Genomic DNA, 21,389 nt, shown 5'->3' with positions numbered 1-21,389 from the left:
GCAAAGGATGGGACATAAAAAAATCTTGCAGAGAACCTGATCGCTTTTATGTGTTCAAGAAGGGGATGGGGGTGGGGTGGGGTTGGCAAGGAAAGAAATCTGCAGAGCAGAATTTCATGGGTTTTTTTTGGTTTTGTTTTTTCAAAGATTATTATGTGTTGGATACAGTAAATCATCTATACACCCACATCCAGGAGGTTCATCTTCAGAACTCCATGCGTGGGTAGTTCTGCATTTAACAGCTGCCATACAGTAGCTATTTCGTTCTGCACTTAGAGACCCTTATCTGTGCATTTGTTTTAAGTTATCACCAGCTCTCCTCTTGTTCCTCTATTGCTGTTCTCCTGGTTCTCATTACTATTACAAAAGTAGCTAAACATCTGAACTACAGAGTTATTTGAACTGACGCTGTGAGTTAGAATGATAGACGCGGGGCTGTCATCTCAGTTGTCGACTCAGTCTCTACTCAGAGGGTGTTGCCTGTAATGGATTTAGCGCCTCTTGCCTTTTCCTAGGTCTCATATGCCCGTCCAAGCTCTGCCTCAATCAGGGATGCTAACCTCTACGTTAGCGGCCTTCCCAAAACCATGACCCAGAAGGAACTGGAGCAGCTCTTCTCACAATATGGCCGTATCATCACCTCACGAATCCTGGTGGATCAAGTCACAGGTTAAGTATTTTTTTGCCATTATTTTGTGTCTCAGTGTCACCAGCCAGTGCCTTGTGACCCATAAGAGCAGAGAGGTAGTGGTTACTTGGGGAAAAGGATGTGGGTCATGAGTAAACAGATTTTGAGCTAAGAGAAAGACTTTTTGTCAATCAACTGCCGAAATTTAAAATGGGCCATCTTGGGAAGTAGGAGATCTCCATCGTGGGAATTGTTCCAGCAGCAGCTAAACTACTTGGCAGAGCTGTAAAGAGGATTCAGCCATCAAGCTGGGAGTGGGGTTGAATGACCTTCAAAGTCTCTTTCAACCCTCAACCAAATAACATTACTTTTGTATGTGAAAAGAGCCTATATGTATAGCTCTGTCTCCAATGATAGCATTGTAAAGTTAGAGGCAACCTCACACTGCCTCATTTCACACATGAGAAAACAGAGGTCCAAAGTGGGGCATGTGACTTCTGTCCAGTTAGTTAGCAGCAGTGCAGGGATAACCCAGGATCTGGTGCTGTGATACTTTGGCCATCATAAAGAAAAGCAACCGCGGCCACCACCTGTCAGTAAGAGAGGCACCCAGGTTGCATTTTTTTTTTTAATTGGAGTATAATTGATTTACAATGTTGTGTTAGTTTCAGGTGTACAGCAAAGTGAATCTGTTATACAAATACATATATCCACCCTTTTTTAGATTCTCTTCCCACATAGGCCATTACAGAGTATTGAGTAGAGTTCCCTGTGCTATACAGTAGGTCCTTATTAGTTATCTGTATAACATATAGTAGTGTGTATGTGTCAATCCCAATCTTCCAATTTATCCCTCCCCCCACTTACCCCCAGGCTGCATTGTTGATGACAGAAGGTTTTCACCTACTCTAATTTAAAACACCCCCTGGGAGCCATTTAGCATGTGTTTATCATTTGACTATGCAACAAACCCTCACTGAAGGCAGCTCTGCCCCAGACGCTGCGCAGAGGGACACCAGCGACCAGGGATGAAGGTGGCACAGTCCTGCCCGTACAAGACTCCAGTGTGATGAGTACCTGCTAGGGCTGTCCGTTGCCCAACGAGAGCTCAGGAGAAGGCATGCTGTGCCTGGTGGGCACTGTTGGGAAGGAAGTTTCCATCAAGGAGGTGATGTTTGAACAGAGTTTTGGAGGATGACTTGCAGTTATCTGGCAAGAAGGAGGGACAGAGCATGCTAGGTGGATAGGATGTATCCTGTAGAATAGGTGGATAGGACATACCCTAAGGCGTGGAGTTGAGGCAGAACATAACCCGTTCAAGGAATATCTGGCAGTTCAGCATGGCTGACATGAGGTTCAACAGGGGGTTGGGGCCAGATCATCAGGGACATTAAATGCCACGCCAAGCAGTCTGGAATTCATCCGTATGCAGCATGGAGCTATGGAAGGGATTTTTGTGGGGTTTTTTTTCATTTGTTTTTCTGTGTTTGGAATAGGGAGCAATGAGGAATGGGTACTATGCACAAGGTAAAAAATTGAAAAGGTACAGAAAAAGTATAAAAGATGTTTTTAACTGGTATAATATGGTCAGAGTTTGCTTTTCAAATAGATTATTTAGTTGCCAGGTGTGGTGGACACATTGGAGGACTAGAAACTGGACAGTGGGTGATCAGTTACAGCAACTAAAGGGAGACCTGAGGATTGAGCAGGGTGGTGGGGGGGAGCTGGAAGGGACAGATGAGAAAGATGCCTGTGTTCTGTGGGTAGGAGTCACAGTCCAGGGCCATGATGGCAGAAATGCAGGCAGGTGCATTTTGATGGGTGAAAAAGATTCAGGAAGGCAGGCTCAGCCCTGGCCCCACAGGTGGGCTGACTCCCCAAGGGAATCCATGGGACCCAGCGCATCTCTTCCTGGAGATGTTTACCAGTTTGGTTTGTTCACTCTTTATCAAGGCTCTTTCTCTTTCCCCAGGAGTGTCCAGAGGGGTGGGATTTATCCGGTTTGATAAGAGGATTGAGGCAGAAGAAGCAATCAAAGGGCTGAATGGCCAGAAGCCCAGTGGTGCTACGGAACCAATTACTGTGAAGTTTGCCAACAACCCCAGCCAGAAGTCCAGCCAGGCCCTGCTCTCCCAGCTCTACCAGTCCCCCAACCGGCGCTACCCTGGCCCACTTCACCACCAGGCTCAGAGGTTCAGGTAGGCGTGCCCACAGGGGAAAGAGCCCTGCTACACGAGTGCTGGACAAGAGCCAGGGAAGCCCATGGCCCTGAAGCATGGGGCGGGGTGAGAACCTCTGCCTCTAGGAATCACTGTGGGAAATTGCCCCCGAATCTCAGTTTCCACCGCTGTAAAATGTGATGATTGGACTTTTCTAAGCTTTTCTAAGCCCCCTTTCAAACTACCGCTGTGACCGTGATTAATCTTCAGATTCTTTGATTGAAACAAAATTTCTTCATTTAACCAAATAAGGAGGTTCAGTTTCAACGAGAGTTAATCACAGATAAGTGACCACATTCGGCAGTTTAGACTTAAAGCTAAGGCAGTGGCTTTTAATAAAGTCAAAGAAAAGAGTAGCCCAGAAGGCACATCCTTGCCAGAGGGAATGGTTTGGTCTCTGCCCTCCTCCTTCTTGTGCCGGTAACTCTGTTGGGTTGGTGGGGGTAGAGGGGATCCTCTCTTCTGTGTTACCTTTACTCTGACATTGTCAGCAGACTCCGGAAAGACAAGGAGGAAGACTTTGTCCAAGCCTTACTAGTGTTTCCTCTGGGTACGCAACCTCCAGGAAGCTCCAGGTGCAACGGGGCATTCCCCTTCTCCTGCGACATTTCTGAAAGGCAGATTTCTCTCCATGTAGGCAGTCCAACCTTGACCATGTAGGTAGTCCGACCTCTGTTATGCAAGAGATAAGAATATTCTTGGGCTTCCCTGGCGGTGCAGTGGTTGAGAGTCCACCTGCCGATGCAGGGGACACGGGTTCGTGCCCCGGTCCGGGAAGATCCCACATGCCGCAGAGCGGCTGGGCCCGTGAGCCATGGCCGCTGAACCTGCACGTCCGGAGCCTGTGCTCCGTGACAGGAGAGGCCACAACAGTGAGAGGCCCGTGTACCAAAAAAAAAAAGAATATTCTTGACCTACCCATAATAATTCTAAATAGTTATTTTATTCCACCCAGGTCCCAACTTCCCTTTAACGAAAGGGTCTTTCTCTTTTTCGAACATCACATGGGAAGATAGTAGGCCCTTCCACCTAGCCACAAGGAGGAGAAAAATCAGCCTCTGGAGTGTACTTCCATACGCCCCCTGAACATGAAAGGGTTAATGATTTCACGAAGAGTCCAAGTCATCTAATTTTTATTTTGTGTGAGAGTACATGCAGTATTTGTGTAAAAAAACCTTTCCAGCAGGCTTCTAATGGTGGAAACTATGGTTACTACTGCCCCATGACGTGAATAGCTTATCCCCAAGAAAGATACTGAAGGTGAAGGAGATTATAACAAAATGGCAGTTTGCTGGGAGGTGCTTTCAGGTTGTAAATAGTAAGCTAATTGTTTAAAAAATCTGAACCCTCAAACCTCCCACCCCCATCAAAAAAAAAAAATGGGTGTGGTAAGAAGATTTAAAGTAGCCAGGCTAAGAGAAAAGATCCATTCTGATATGCAGGATGTGTGTGCTTACATTGTTAATCTGGAGCAGAGACCTTTATTCATAAATTTCATTACAGTAAAAGTGAACAACTTAAGATGCCACCCCTCTTTAAAAATTTTCACAGCACAACGTAAAATAAAATCCTCACAAATGTTCTGAGAGGTGGGGGGGGGGGGATTAATTGAGACCTTGAAAGAAAGGAAGGTTCATTAGACACTTGCTTTAAACTCCGGCGTTGACCTGAACATGAATTACTTTAGTTGGAGGCAGGAAAAGGGGGAACTACCAGCGGATAGACTCCTAAGCACTGGGGAAAGTTTTTGAGCTTTTCTTCTTTGAAAATGGAGCATTCTTATTAATAGTTCCATTGAGCGATCTTGCCATCTGTGAGGCATTAACCCAGAGACCCTCCTTCTCTTTGCAGGCTGGACAATTTGCTTAATATGGCCTATGGCGTAAAGAGGTAATTAAAACTCCACAGATTGCCAGATGTCCGTGTTGGCACAGACTGGGGCTAGAATTTTTTTTTAATTCACTAACTTTACTTTTTTTTTAATTCTTCCTTTTTCTTCCACCAGCATGTCAAATTCTCTTTTACTTTCAGACCTCAGTTGGTTTTGTTTCTTTTAGGGCACACAAAGTGTGTTTGTGTGTTTCACTTTTTCTTTTATTTGCAGGTGGGCTTCTCCTATGGTTCAGGTGCCACAGCTACCAAGCCTTTAATAATCTGGTCCTCTGAGCGGCTCCCCTAAGAGGGAAGGCTGTGACTCTTTGCCAGATGATTTTTCAAACTTGCAAAGCAACTGTTTTACATTAGCAATGCCAAGATTCAGTTAAGAGGGCAGATTCCAGCAAATGAAAATTAGAACATTTTGCTAATCATCTTATGATTGTCAGTGGAAAAATTAGATTTCGGACTACCAGCCCTGGCCAAAGCATGAATAAGTGCATGGATGACCTTATGACTCCCGCCCCCAGCTCAAAGTGCATTTCAGGGCCCAGCCTGAGAATGAAGTGTATCTGTGTGCACCTCAACCAGGGGTTTCTTTCGTTACAGGTTTTAGCAGTTATTAGCAATCCTCCCTTGGTTATATATGTATGTATGTTTTAAACTTGCTGTTTCTTTTATTTAAAACCTTTTTGTGGTGTTAAGGTTTGGGGGACTTTCTGAATGTAGTCACAAGGGTGTTCCAGACCTAGTCTGAAAACTGAATCTCGGGAGGTTGGGTGCTTTATGTCACTGTGTCCATGAGATTCCCACGTGTACTTTTGATAAGCCCCACTGAGCTGCTAGGGAGATAGCATCTTCATCATCCTGCTCTGTAGAGCTGCACACTTTAATTCCCCTTCCTGCGGTCAAGGGAAAGAGATGTGGTCTTGAATAGTCCAAGTCACACTCCCTGTATGAGGCAGGCCTTTCACCACTTGCGGTGCATGGTAGGTACCCTGCTCTGGAAACTGGCATGCAGTGGAGAAAGTAACTTGACTGCAGACTTCACTGTCAGGGTGCCAGCCTCTTGAATCTCAATCCCAGCCCCCATGAGGGTAACTGTGAATTATCTCCACATGTCTAGCGTACTGCTTGCCTGTTCCCACGCATTTTACACTTTTTCCCAGCTCTGTCCCATACCTTTGCTCCTCTTGAACTTTTGTGAAGTTGCACCAAATATTGTGAAGAGAGTGATGCTTATACATAGGTGAGGTCAGGGAAGACACTGCAATGCAGCGTGCACACTGCCATCTCCTCCAGTTCCCCACCCACAGTAAACTTCACAAGTTGATAAGAGCATTCTCTTTCCCTGTTAAACCCATATTTGGATCCAGAGTCCTTCCTACCAAAGTGCTCCAGGTAACATTACCATCTAGAGCTGAGGCTCTCCTTGAAACCTCTTTGCTGGCCCTGACTTTGGCCTTACAATATTGAGCCGTTCTCTACCTATAAACCGAAAGAGGTCAGTTGACTCAGTTGGAGGAGAGAAGGTTGAGAAGACAATGTTCAGAAATAATGCAAATAACGATTAGACATGGGTTTGCCCTTCTAAGAATCTGTACCATGATGTTTTTGGTTTTGTCCTGTTATTTGTTTTTAAGTAAAAGGGAAGACTGACGTAGTGAACAATACCAAAAATAATATCTGTTGAGTCGTTATGTTTAGCATATCTTCAGCGGCCATTGGATTATCTAAATTTTAGTTAGATACACAACTATTCTTTCATAGGACTTTTGAATCTCTAATAATATAGGCATATTTTTAAAACATTCCTAAACGACACTTTATCCATTCACTTCCCCAGTTTTTGCTTCCTCTCCTCCTATCCCCCACTTCAAAAAAAAAAAAAAAAAAAAAACTAACCAAATGAAAAGCAAGATACTAGTCAGTGTATAGAGTCAAAATACCCGTATGAGTTTGGTTTAAAGTAAAATGTTAATAAATATTTTTTCTGCTGTGGGCACTGGTAACCTAATTGTTTCATCTGATGCATCCATCATGAATCACATACATATTTTATCAGACGGTGAATAGAATCTAAAGGATTGTTTTTCTTTTCAAGATTACGTGAAAACTGAGAAGATTTTGAAGCCTAATACAAAAGTAGTTGTAATAGGACAAAAAACAGTTTTTTGCTTTTCTGATGTACAGTGATTCAAGATATATAAGTGCACACACCACTTGAAATCTCACTCCTGTGACGCTTAGAAATGAATTCCAGATAATATAGCATCAAGGAGTGATACGTCTTTATTATTATTGCTCAGGGTTTTTTTTGGAACTCTTTTGAATAAATGCTAAATGAAACATAAGCCACCCATTGGATTAATAACAATGGGTGTACCTCCGTGCCCCATAATATCTAGAGATCTCGTGTATCTCCATGCCTGATAATACTGAGAGATCTTTGACAACCGTTAAGTCAAGGGACTGCAAAGATGGTAGACTTGAGCACTTCTGGGCCATCTCCTAAACTGCCTTAAAAAATAAATGAAATGTCCCGAGCATCGACATCCACCAGTGTTATTCACCTGTTCAATCAATAAGCAGTTATTAAGTGTTTTCTACGTGTCATGTCTGTGAGATTCCCATATGGGCTCCACTGAATAAATAAGTAGAGCAAAAGGATGAATGAAGTGGGGCCCCTTCTCTGAAGAGCTCACGATCTATTGTGGGGAGGGAGGGTGAGGGTCAGAGTGGGATACCCTATGAACATATACTTGATAGTATGACAGAGACTTGCTCTGGGAGTTCTTCTTGGTTCTTAGTGGTTGACCTAGGCCTTTCTCTTGGCATATACGTGCCGTAGCCAGTCTAACTGTTCCCATTAGAAGAAATGCCACAGACATTAGTCTTTGTATTTTGGTTTTCAAACCCTGAAGACTCTCCTGCAAACACTCACTCAGGCCTCTGCCCCGTGTCTGTGTCTGTGCATCTGTGTGTTATCCACGGTCAGACTGATGTCTGGACCAGTCCCCCCTTCTGCTTGTCCCCCCAGGTTCTCCCCAATCACCATTGACGGGATGACAAGCCTTGTGGGAATGAACATCCCTGGTCACACAGGAACAGGCTGGTGCATCTTTGTCTACAATCTGTCCCCTGATTCCGACGAGAGTGTCCTCTGGCAGCTCTTTGGCCCCTTTGGTGCGGTGAACAACGTCAAAGTCATCCGTGACTTCAACACCAACAAGTGCAAGGGATTCGGCTTTGTCACCATGACCAACTATGATGAGGCAGCCATGGCCATTGCCAGCCTCAACGGGTACCGCCTGGGAGACCGAGTGTTGCAAGTTTCCTTTAAAACCAACAAAGCCCACAAGTCCTGAATTTCCCATCCTTACTTATTAAAATATATATATAAATATATACGAACAAAACACACGCGCGCACACACACATACACACGCACACACACAAAAGAGAGAGAAACAAACTTTTCAAGGCTTATATTCAACCATGGACTTTATAAGCCAGTGTTGCCTAAGTATTAAAACATTGGATTATCCTGAGGTGTACCAGGAAAGGATTTTATAATGCTTAGAAAAAAAGAAAAAAACACAAAAAAATACCTTTGATGCATTGAATGTTCTTTCATAGCTGTCGTTGTTGACTATAATATACATAGATAGCGATGTGCAGGGATTTTTACCCAGCCAGCTAATTTTACTACCTTCCTTGAAGGTGGGTCTTTTTAAGATGACCATTCGCTCATTTGAAGAAGAAAAACAAAAAACAAAAAAAAATAATAAAAATAAAACAATTTTTACAAAGTAATGGGATTCAAAGAAAGAAAATAAAGATTTTTCTTTTTTGTCAAAATGTTGATCCAATCAGATTGGTTAAAAAAAAAAACCCACACAAATTAAAGAGGAATAATAAAAATTGCAAAAATTAAAGAAACTTTTGCAAATTTTTTTATTTTTCCTTTTTTCTTTTATATCATGTGAACTAAAACAGTCTTCTGTTAGGGGATGGGGGCGAGGGGGATACCTGATGACATTAACAATTTAATAACATTAACGTTGCCAAAGAGGTGGTCTCTTTGCTGAAAATGGGTTTCAAGAAAAATCTATTTTTATAAAATATAAAGAATTTTTACAAGAGAATCTGGATTTGAGAAAAAAATATTTTGACTGGCTAATTTAGGGGAAATTGACAACTTTGTCGCGTTCATACTGCACTGGTAACTTTTTAGAGATCAAGATGTGTGTTTTAAACTGGATTCGTAGACTGTTTTTTGAAGGATGGGCTATAAACAGATGATCTTCATATCTTTTCATAGCATGTAATAATAATAAAAAAATTATTAATTACTAGGGGAAAGGAGTGTTCATTCTACCCAGGGTACCACAGTTCCCCACAGTCAAAACCCAAAAGCAAGGAGATGAGTTGAAAGACAGTTTTTCTTTAAGTCATCAGTATGGGATGTCAGCAGAACAAAAATTAAAAAGATTAATTTTTCCTTTTGATCTAAAACTTCCTTAGTTTGAGCAGTAGGTGCTACGAAATTATTTACATATCTTAGTATCATAGTTAAATGTAATGTGTTTAGGAGAGGAAAACAAAAACTACATTTGCTTTAAATTCATTAAGGAATTTTCAAATTCACTTTGTAGCCCATGCTGATAGAATTGGGCTGTGTTGGTACATTTGAAACACTGTTTATGTTGCTTGAAACACTTATTTATTTAATCGCAGATGTGATGATGCCTATGGCCGAGATCAAATATAGCTAGATTGGCTAGACTACTTATTTGTTTACTTAAACTATGGGAAGAAGCATATTATTGTGTCATTCTGTTGTGTGTGTATGTGTATATACAATATAAATATATATATATAAAGTTATTTTTTCTTTGGGTTAATTTATTATAAGTTGTAACACTTGGCTAGTTTTGTTTGTATATGTCTTAAAATGTTTTCTTATGATATTTAAGTGACAGTTAAAGAGGTATCAAGGTAACTTGTGTAGAACTATTGTTTGATATATTGTCATGTTTGTTGTGAATATTTTTTCTTACTGCACAGTAGAAAAATAAAAACAACTGGGTCTTTATTTTAACGTAATTCAGATTGGGGAAAACAAAACAGAGCTAAGGGAACAAAATGACTGAGGGAGCATTCTCCCACGTCCAGTGCACTGATCATTTTAGTATATTTGTGCTTTGTACGGTTATATATTTAAAACAAAAACAAAACAAAAAAATACAAGGGTTCATGCTCTTCCCTGGGTAATAGAAACAGTTACTCGCTATGCATAATCTAGTTGATAGTTAAATTTGCTATTGCTTTTCTTGTCTTGTTATATACAATCTTTTCAATACCAGTTTAGTCTTAATGGTAATAAAACGTTATGGTTATTTATAACTTGTGCTTATTTTGTGCGTTTTTTCTCATGCTGAACCCACTAAGTGCATGTAGACAGAACTGTTGTTTTCACACTAAAGAGGCAAACTTTGTAGTAGTAGCCGTAGTGGTAGAGAGGTAACGAAAACCACGGCTGCATCATAGACTCCTCCTTTAAATTTTTTTTCTGTTTTTTTTCCTCTTTTCGGTTTTGAGAAAAAAACACCAGATTTCAGTTCAGAGAACACTCATTCAACATTCAGGGAAACCTTTTAACATCACCTGCTATGAATGAACTCAGTTTGCTGGCAAAGTTTGATGCATTTGCTAAGCATTAGTGGGAAAGGCATGCCAAAATCTCTTCTCTATAAAGTGTTCACTCTTGGGGGGGAAAAAAAAAGGAAAAAAAATCTTAGGACCAGGCAGTTGTATACTTTAGTTATAATGAATGACTTCATGTTAATCTTGCTAGTTTAGATGATTTCTGAGGGAAAGTATTGTAAATGTTTTTTTTCATAATCTTGTTGTGTTTGAATTATTTGTACTTTGTCCAGACAATAAATGAAAGTGTGTAGAATGGATTCGAGCTTCCCAGATTTTTAAATGTGTTCACTCACACTTTTTTTTCTGTAGCATCTTCAGATTGCCCCAATATTTTTACCATTAAACAAACAAACAAAAAAGTAGAGTAAATTTCTGTTTTGCAACTTAGCCCAGTCTCTCAAAGTCAACTCAGTATTCAAAAGTCATTGCCCTAGTTCCACACTACTAAAGGTATGGTCTCCAGCCAGCAGTTTAAGTGTCATCTGGGAGCTTGTTAAAATGCAGAATCTCTGGCTGAATGCAAAGCTATATTTAACCAGCTCCCCAGGTGAATCACTGGTACTTTAAAGTGTGAGGAGCACTGTCCTGGTTGATAATGAGCCGACACATTTGGCACTGTGTTTGGCATTATGATCCACTAGTGTTTGTTATTCATTTATAAGCATACTTGTGACTTGTGCAGAAGAAAGGGAGTCACTATTTGCAGAGCTTCTATTATGCGTCAGACAGGCTGTGTGGTGCCCTCTACGTTCTCTCTCTTGGTCCTGCAGCCATCTGGAAGAAGGAGATAGCACTATCCTCATTTCACAGATGACAAGACTGAGGCTCAGTGAGATTAACTTGAAACAGCTAGCAAATTTCCAGCTGGGATTTGAATCCAAGTCTGATACAACTGCACGGCACCTCAGCATTGAGGTGGCAAAGCTTGCGCAACAGTAAGGAAACAGACCATTTTGTACTGGAAGTGAAAAGAAAGGTCACCTCTTTATTTAAACTCATTTTTGCTTAGAAGTGTCAAGTATCTGACTTTCTTACCTTTGAATAGAAACCTTAAACAAGGACTTTTTCATACTGCGTAGAAGAACGTGATTCAAGCTCAGCCTAGGGGGAAAAGACTGCCTAAGGTATCATGAAGTCATATTAAAATATGCCCTGAACTTTACAGATGAGTTTTTCAGTGATTTCCTGATATGATCATTCATTGATGATCTGCTGTCTGTCTTTTTCATCTTCTCACTAATTGAAAATTCATAATACCCCATAAAACATCACATCACCATCCACAAACTGACACTTGAAGAAGAAATGCCCCCACTGATCCAGATGAAGGAATAGTCAGAGTCTCTTCCATTTCTCATTAGCTCCTTTTTTATTATTATATTAAATTACCTCAATGGTTGGGATAATTAAATTCAGGGCAAAGAATAGGATTTAATTAACCAAGCTAAATATTAAAACTCTAAGTCAGCCTGAACTTCACATACTTAAAGATTCTTCTTTTAGTTTTGTCTAAAGACAAGCTGCTATGTTCCTTTTCTGAAGAGAAATGGGCATTCAAACGAATTACTACCCCCAGTAATAACAGAGCTTCGCAAATGTGTACATAGGATCTAAAAATGTTGCCGCCAAACCTATGATAGTTATTACCAATCATCACCACCCCTGCTCGTTAAAGGGGTCATTTTAGTGCACTTTAAACAAATGGATACTTATTTTGGAATATTGGAAGTTGATGGAATCTCACCAGTTCATGTAGTTCATTCCCCAGCTTCCAACAGATCTGTCCTGAAAGTTTCACAATTAGCTGTAGGTGTTTCAATAGATCTTTAAAACATCCAACGAAGGACATTCTACATACACTCTCTTGGCAACACTTCCCATCATCAGCACAAGTTGTCTGCCTAACATCTAATAAAAAATCTGTCTTGCTGTCAGTGTAAGCCTGTTACCTCAAATCTCCAGGCAAACATTGTATAGTTTCTGTAGGTGTTTGTAGGAAAGGTCTAACAAATCACAAGAATGCAGAGATTATTAAATTTCAGGTCCTAGGTATGTTATGTTTTGCTTGGATGAAGAATTGGCATGCCAGAGAAGGCTGAAGGCACTTACTTAGTGTTATTTCTGTCAAAGTGATAGGAACAGAAGAGGGCCAAAAACACGTGCTAGTATCTATAACCACCCCACATCATCACCACCAGCATCAAAACTACTTACATCCACTACCGAAGGTCAAGCACTGACCAAATGATGGTTGCAGCCAGCAGTTTTTATCAACTTGAGTCCTGTTTAAATTTCTTTCATCAAAATTAATCATTATTTGTTGAATAAAACATTTAAACGCCAAAGAATAACATTTAAGAGTACATTTGACACTCACAAAGTCTCTTGGGGCCCCTATTCAGTCAGTATTTGGGTTTGGCTACTTTATCCTTGTCAAAATTTGGCATTTAATTGCCTTTTACCATAGATGATTCAGGAACTCCCAGTTCCTGAAATTGTTTTGTCCTGACTTTCCGTAGGCACTATGCATTTGTTCCCTAACAGACATACACATGCAAACACACAGAGGCAAACATTTGTACAGTTGAATAGGAAATGGGGTTTTCTACTTTCACCTGCAAAGTCAAAAATCAGATCTAACAAGACAGCATTAAAAGCAAGAGTGTGATTTCTAAATGGAAGAGCCATTAAAATCTTAATTTGAGGCCATCCTTCCTGGATCCATTCCACAGCCTTAACAGGAGTTCACAGAACACAGCTGTATAATATCCTTACACCCTTCACTGCTTTGTTCTACCTGAAAAAGAGAATAATAAAAGGAAATTACATTTTATTTCCATGAGCTAAAATCAAGTTTTAACATTGTCCAAAAATGGCTCGTACTGTTCCTTTATCTTATTAACTTTTTGGCATATTAGGTAATATGATAATTTCTCATGGTACAGTATTTATGTTAGAATCATATTTCTCTCTGTGCAGATCACTTACAGAAGTGTCTGTTAACAGGAGAGAATGATGCATAATCGGCACTTAAGATTAAAATAGACCTGAGAACATAAAAGTGTTCCTTCAATTAAAGGAATAGCATTTCTCCAGTCTCATCTTTTTTTGTTTCTGCAGCAGAATGAAAACTGGCTTAAAATCACCCAACCCCGGGTTAATTACCAAAAAGCTTCCCTATGCAAGTCCAGCTTGATCTACTAGTAGTTCAAATACAAAGTGGACTCACATGCCACTCCAAGATGCCATGTAATTATTTTAAAGAGTTTCCAGCAAAGTCCTCGAGGTTTAAGAAATGTTTTCTAGAAAGAGCACTAGCATTTATTATCTTTCCAATATGCCAGACACTATACATTTAGCATTCTGTCCTTCTGCCAACCCAGTGAAGGGTAACATCACCCGTTAACACTGAACACAAAGAGATTCAGAGAGATTTGATATCTTTTGCAAGTGAGTATGTGGTGAAGACAGAATTCAAACCCAGGCCTATCTGGCCCCAAAGCCCCCAGTTATACCACCCTGGCTATGATCCAATTCTGTCATAATTAGAGCTTCATTTCAATTAAAGGTGGAGATGAGTCCTGTTATGTAACGAACAAGGGAAATAACATTAATGCCCTGTGCCTGGGGCTAAACTTCTCCCCAAATCTTTAATGGAAAAACAGATCCAATAATATTGGTTTACAAGCAAATTGACCAAGGAAAACTAAAAGTAATAGTTTTTAAACACAGTTTGCTCAGCAGTGCCAAAAAACAAGATTATTTGTTGATAGATCTATTTAAACCACCAAAAGTCATTGAGGTAGAAAAGAGTCAAGGATAGGATCAGAAGGTAAGAATGTTTACAAGCCACCTTAGCTGCCCTTGGAGCTGGCCCTGTGAGTCTCCCTACAAATTAAAGCATTGTGTGAACCAGTATGACTGTGGTCGGAGCTCCTTCATTACCTGTGTTGCCCCCAAATCCTCAAAACAATCCTGGGAGGCACATAACATAATCCCCACTTTACATCTGACAAAACAGACTCAGAGACTTAAGTATCTTGCCCAAGGTTGTGCAGAACTGGAATTTACACCCATGCCATCTGGCTCCAACTCAGTGTCTTTCCACTAAAGCACACTGACGGCCTTTTAATGTGACCACCACCATCAGTTGAACACCCACCTACCTGTGAGGTACTGCAGGGTGGTGGGGGGCAGGGAGGAACCCACCTAAGCCTTGTCTACACTAGAATCCTTACCCTGAACATCTGCCACATGCCAGGCACTGAGCTAGGGGCACACGATCCGTAAACATATGCAGCCTTTTTTTTTTTCTTCCACCTATTTCGTGCATGACACTGTGCAGTAGGCTATGACAGAAGACAAACAAACAAGAAACAGGAATGGAAGTTTGGGATTCTGTTACAAAGACAAGACATATGAAACAATTATTTAGCCATGCCAGATAGTTTCTGTGCTGAAAGGAGAATTACAGGAAATTTTATAAAATCTGTGGGGAGTGAAAGGAGTATTCCGGGGCCCAGAAAGGGAAGAGAATATGGCCTGGAGGTAAGAGGAGAGTTCTGGTGAAAGAAAGTTCTGGGTTTGAATTCCCTGGCAAATTGTTTAATGCCTCCGAGATTCCTCATCAGAGAAGGAAGAATTAGAGATAAAATACATCAAGTCTCTAGCACTCAGTGAAGAATAGTAGGAATTAAACTGTAGCCAGAAAGATTCCCAGAGGAAAAGACCACCTTGGACAGGGCCGACTGGCCAGGTTGGTGGATGCCCCTGGATGTAAAGAACAGAGAAACCCTCAAGTAAAGGAGGGACAAAATAGTAGGGATGCGTGTGGGAATAAGCTCTTGGGAATCTCACTTGGTCTCATTGCACTTCAGCTGCTTTCGAAATACAGTAACTCCAGCCGCACACCAGCAGAGGCTCTGATTGTTCCTCAGCCAACAGAGAACAAATTGGTCCGTCCCCTGGAGCCCGGCCACTACAGTGACTCAGCCATTTCACTTCCTTACTCACTGTGGCTTTTCAATGATTTCTCTTTACCAGAGGTCCACTTCTCCCTGAATAAACAGTTCAAATTCCAGAGAGTGGGACCGGATTGGCCCTGGTTGGTTGGTGTTTACAAGTTGCTGGTACCATTAATTCGCCTTCTCACAGCCCAACCTGGTCCAAATAGCTGAAGCCAGGGCTGGGGTCATGTGCTAGACAACATGGCCCGCTGGTAAAGAATGGCTTGGGCAGGGCAGGCAGCTTGAGCAGCCTGTGCAGTACAGTGGGGAGTGGTTGGGCAAGGTGGAGCTAAGACAGGCCTTCCTGGGGCTGGTGAAGGGATGACGGCAGGTGCTGAGGAGCTTAGGTAGGCAGTGGTGGGTGGATGGCAGCAGAATAACAGAAAAAGAGTTGAATGCTCAGGCTGAGGCAGGGGACTTCTTTAGAAAAGCAGGATGCCAGAAGGCTTTGGAGCAGAGAATGAGGCTCTTCCATTCATAAGCAAATACCTGGGAAAAGACTGTTATCCCCAAGCCCTACTCCTCTTGGCTGTAGGCACAAGAGTCGTAAGTTCTGTCTCACCCAAGATGATCCAATCAGACTATCTGTAAAGGGAAGCCCTCCCCAACTTGTCACACAATTGGTCTTGGCCTTGCCTGCTTTGTTAGCTATGGAAAGTCCTTGGAAGTCAGTTCAACCTCCTTATTTGAATCCTTCGGAGAAAAGGGGCTTTGGGTTGCCCCCCAACCCACCCACCATGTGAATATCTCATTATCCCAACTCACAAATATTAAGATTCCCCTCCTTAGAATGCCCTGCCCTCCACCACCAGGCCCTATTTCACTCAAAGCACACACATACACACATGTACCACCCACATGGCTAATCCAGCTTGTTCAGCTCATGATTCACTGCCTCCAGAGAACCTTCCCTGACCCTCAGGCTGGGTTAGGGATTCCTGGACAATCCCACCTCTCTCTGCTTTCCTGTATCACAGCACACTTCACACATCACATCTGTACAGAGGAATCAGACACAGTGCTTGCCTTGGAAGAGCTCAAATGTAAGCTGAGGACTTCCCTGGTGGTGCAGTGGTTAAGAATCCACCTGCCAATGCAGGGGACACAGGTTCGAGCCCTGGTCCGGGAGGATCCCACATGCCACAGAGCAACTAAGCCCATGAACCACAACTACTGAGCCTGTGCTCCAGAGCCTGCGAGACACAACTCCTGAAGCCAGGGCGCCTGGAGTCCATGCTCTGCAACAAGAGGGGCCACCTCAATGAGAAGGCTGCATACGGCAATGAAGAGTGGCCCCTGCTCACCACAGCTGGAGAGAGCCTGCGCGCAGCAACAAAGACCCAACGCAGCCCACAAAAAAAAAAAATGTAAGCTGAGCATCACAGGGTGAGATCAAAGCCAGAGGGTGTTTGGGGAGCACAGAGAAAAGAGCAGTCAATTCTAACTTTGGCAGGGTGGGATGAAATTGAGGTGTAAAAAGAAAGGCATCCTAGAGATGTTTAGGAATCAGCTATATCTTGAAGGATGAATCATACTTGGACAGGCAGACATTGGGACAAGGTCAGGTGCATCACACTGGGAACCATGGAAGTAACCCAGAACCAGGTGTCAGAATCTTCAGCTCTTCCTCTGACTTACTGTGTGATATTGGGCAAGTCACTGCACCTCTTTGGGCCTCAATTTCCCAAAGATTTAAGGAAAGTGTTGGACTAGGTGCTGACAGTCTTGCTCCTGCTTTTACTCCTAGACTCATCTTCCCCTATATTTTTTATTGATTCAGCAAATATTCATTGACCCCCTACTATATAGCACTGAGAATACAATGAGGGGACAAAAGAGATGTTTGAATACAGTAGGGGGTAAGTGCTGTTAAGGTTAAGTGCAGGCTACTCTGACAGTGAGTAACAAGGACACCTGCCCCGCTGAGGACAGGAATGCCCTGATACTGTGGCATTTCAGCTGAGATCTGAAGGATAAGGTGAGTATATCCCATCCTAGGCAGAGGGTAATAGCCTGGGCAAAGGCCCAGAGGTGGAGAGGAACGAGGCTCAGCTGAAAGGAGCCCCCAGTGACTCAGCATTGGAGGTGGGGATGGGTCTGGGATGGGAGTGGTAGAAGGGACCTGATCACCAAGGACCTCATGAGCCGTGGAAAGACATTGATATTTACCTGAAGAGTAGTGGGAAGGGGGACTTCCCTGGTGGTCCAGTGGGTAAGACTCCGTGTTCCCAATGGAGGGGGCCCAGGTTCGATCCCTGGTCACAGAACTAGATCCCGCTTGCATGCCACAACTAAGAGTTCGCATACCTCAGCAAAGATCCCACATGACACAACTAAGACCCGGCACGGCCAAAATTAAAAAATAAATAAACAAATATTTTTTAAAAAAAGAGTAGTGGGAAGGACCTAAATTCCAGCTGATGGATCATCTTCTCAAAGCCTCAGTTTACTCATCTATAAAACAGGGATGATAAAGTACCCACCTTACATGGTATAGAGAGGATCAAATGCATTAACATGTGTTAAGTGCTTAAAACACAACCTGGCAGATAGCAGTAACTAATAAATGTTTGCTTTTATTATTATTATCATTATTATTCATTTGGTTAATTCTTACACATTCCTCAAAATTCAGCATGGATACTGTCTCTTCTGGAGCTCCCTCCCCCCATCGACCACCCACACCAGGTTATGTACCAGTCCTCTGGCTTCCCAAAGTCCCTGTTCTTCCCTCTCTCACACTGCACAGTAATTTGCTATTGACTTCTCTGCCTTTGCCCCTAAACCGTGAGTTCATCAAGGGCAAGGATTGTGCTCTATTTGTCAGGCACAAGGCTGAGCACAAAAAGAATGAAGGTGCTCAGCTCTGGTAGGCTGAATAACGGCCCCTCCAAAGATGTTCACATCCCAATCCCTGGACCTCAAGGGTATGTTACCTTACATGGTCAAAAGTACTTGGCAAATGTGATTCTGTTGAGATGGAGAGATTATTCTGGATTATTATATCTGGATTATCTAGATGAGCTTAATGTGATCACAGAGTCCTTATAAAAGGGAGGCAGGAGGATCAGTCAGTAGTAGGAGATGTGATGATGGAAGCAAAATGTGCTGGTGATGTGAAGAAGGGCCCACAAGCCAAGGAGCACAGGTGGCCTCCAAAAGCTGAAAACGGTAAGGAAATGGATTCTCCCATAAAGACTCCATAAAGAACACAGCCCTGTCCTCACCGTGATCTTTTTTTTTTTTTTAATATTTATTTATTTATTTATTTATTTCTGGCTGCCTCGGGTCTTAGTTGCCGCATGCGGGATCTTTCGTTGAGGCATGCAGGCTCTTTGTTGCAGCGCATGGGCTTCTCTAGTTGTTGCTCGGGCTCCAGAGCGTGTGGGCTCAGTAGTTGCAGCACGGGCTTAGTTGTCCCATGGCACATGGGATCTTAGTTCCCCGACCAGGGATCGAACCCACGTCCCCTGTGTTGGAAGGTGGATTCTTAACCACTGGACCACCAGGGAAGTCCCTCACTTGATCTTAGACTTCAGACCTCTAGAACTATAAGAGAATAAATTTGTGTTGTTTTAAGCCACAAAGTTTGTGGTAATTTGCTCTAGCAGCAATGGGAAATTAACATACAAGCCAACCATGAAGCAGGGATTAGAGAAAGAATAGTTGTGGGGAGAAGCTAATGCTCAGTTCAGGCCCTCCCTGATCCCCAGCATCAGTGAGAGCAGGGCTGGGGTTTATGGTGGCCCCATCTGCCCACCCCCTTAGCACATCCTCGTCAAACTGGGCCCTCCAGGAGCAAGGTGCTACCATCATATTAACTTCATCTCTGGGCTCTCATGACTTGGTGAGTAGAGAAGGGGGAGAAGAATCAGTGGATCCAATGACATCAGTGGACTGTTTTTCCTGGCTCCAGAGGATAGAGGTTGGAGAATAGAGTAATGGAAAGAGCACTGGCCCAGGAGAGCAGGACTCAGTTCCTAACTCTGCCACCAACGTCCTGTGAGATTTTGAACAAATTATACAGTTGACCCTTGAACAACTCGGGGATTAGGGGCGCCAACTCTCCTGGCAGTTGAAAATCTGAATGTAACTTATAGTCAGCCCTCTGCATCCCGGATTCAACCAACCATGGATTGTATAGTACTGTGGTATTTACTATTGAAAACATTTCATGTATAAGTGGACTCATGCAGTTCAAACCCATGTTGTTCAAGTGTCGACTTTTTATTCCAGATCTACTTTTTCTCTTGTATTCCTTATCCCAATAAATGGGGGAAATCCAGGGGTATTTCTAAACTCCAACCCCCTTCCCCTAACTATACAATCAATTACCAAACCCTGTCATTTTTACCCCTGAAAATTTCTCAGATTCTTCCCCTCCTCCCCCTCCTCATGTCTGATATCCTAGTTTAAGTCTTATCATCTCATTCAGAGATTAACTGGAGACCTTCTATGTATGTACATGGATTATGGTACTAACCTCATAGGAGACCTCTCCTCCTCAACATCTGCACTCCTTTCATCCCCTTAGCCAGAATGATCTGCCAAAAACACTAATCTGACCAAATCACTTCCCTGCCTACATCCCATCAGTGGAGTCCCATCACCAAGGTGTTATGGTCCAGAAGCCTGAGAATGACTTCCAAGGCCCTGCATCACCTAGGCTCTGATGGCTCAACTAGCCACATCCTTCTCCTCTTCCTGCCTCACAGTTTGGGGTCCAACTAAGCAAAACTAGGTACTGTTCCCTGAATACATGCAGCATTTGTCACAGGCCTACCCACATTTCTTCTCCCTTTCTAACAGAACTCTGATTTTATTGGGGCAACAAAATGCTTAGCTACAAAACACCTTTCAGTTTTCCTTACAGTTAGAGGTGGGCACATCACACAGCTCTGGCCAATGAGATGTAACAAGTCCTTGGTGAGGCTTTCAGGAAAGCTCTTTAAAAGATGACACAGGGCTTCCCTCGTGGTGCAGTGGTTGAGAGTCTGCCTGCCGATGCAGGGGACATGGATTCGTGTCCCGGTCCGGGAAGATCCCACATGCCACGGAGCGGCTGGGCCCGTGAGCCATGGCCGCTGAGCCTGCGTGTCCGGAGCCTGTGCTCTGCAACAGGAGAGGCCACAGCAGTGAGAGGCCCGCGTACCGCAAAAAAAAAAAAAAAAAAAAAAAAGATGACACAGTGTTTTCCCTTTGCCATTGCCCTCTTTCCCCTCTTCCTTCCTCCCACTTGGAATGCTCATGTGATGTCTGGAGCTGCAAGTGTCTTGTTACAACCATGAAGGCAATAGTCGAAAACTATGAACGACAGATTAGAAGCACATGAGGTGCCTAGGTCCTCAGTGGTATCTCTAAGCTGTTACAGCAACCCTGGATTATCTCCCCAAGACCTCTTCTTACTTGAGAAAAATACATTCCTTACTGCAGAGCTTCCCAACCAGTGAACACATTCTTATTGATGTGTTCAGTTTATTTCCTCAACCCTCTGAGCAGCCAGGGGGTTGGGCTTTTACAACCCAAGCCCTGGGCTCTTACAACCCCCAATCCATTCACCTCTGGCCCCAAACAGTCTGTCCCTCTACTCTACTGGGACAAATAAATATTTTTGTACATACACCACTATGTGACAAAGATTAGAAAACTTTGTCTCAGTGGTTTCAGTTTGCTTATTCCTCTGTCCCACTTGGCCGTTGCCTGCGTCTCTCAGTTTGACCACTTTGATGAAGCCTATATGGGACTTCAGGTTCACCCCAGATGTCCACTGCCCCTACTGTCTCCACTGCTATGGGTTCCATCCCAACTCACCTCCAGATTGTCATTGCTGCATTGCTGCCTGCCTCAGTCTGCCGTGCAGCCAGGGCTCCTCTTGGGCTACCCATTCAGGGGCACTGACCTACCTTTGACCTCTCATGCTCCGTGTGAGCTCAATCCCTGCCACCCCACT

The 21,389-nt window shown here is 42.9% G+C and overlaps 1 protein-coding gene across 4 annotated transcripts in view; it reads left to right on the top strand.

The window, feature by feature from the left end:
- Positions 1–10,703, top strand: part of ELAVL4 (ELAV like RNA binding protein 4) — an 85,855-nt gene extending 75,152 nt beyond the window's left edge. For 2 of the 4 annotated variants that reach the window (XM_004273881.2, XM_004273880.4), the window contains exons 4-7: positions 516–669; positions 2,601–2,826; positions 4,699–4,737; positions 7,763–10,703. In XM_004273881.2, the coding sequence (XP_004273929.1) occupies positions 516–669; positions 2,601–2,826; positions 4,699–4,737; positions 7,763–8,090 (747 nt within the window). In that variant the 3' untranslated portion in view covers positions 8,091–10,703. Of the gene's footprint in view, positions 1–515; positions 670–2,600; positions 2,827–4,698; positions 4,738–7,720 lie in introns of all 4 variants that reach the window. The other 2 variants (XM_004273879.4, XM_033435556.2) reach the window with 1 other exon arrangement.
- The last annotated feature ends 10,686 nt before the right edge of the window (positions 10,704–21,389 follow it).

Source organism: Orcinus orca, chromosome 1 (assembly GCF_937001465.1).
Source record: "Orcinus orca chromosome 1, mOrcOrc1.1, whole genome shotgun sequence".
Classification (NCBI taxonomy): Eukaryota; Metazoa; Chordata; class Mammalia; order Artiodactyla; family Delphinidae; genus Orcinus; species Orcinus orca.
This window is presented reverse-complemented; position numbering and strand designations above follow the sequence as displayed.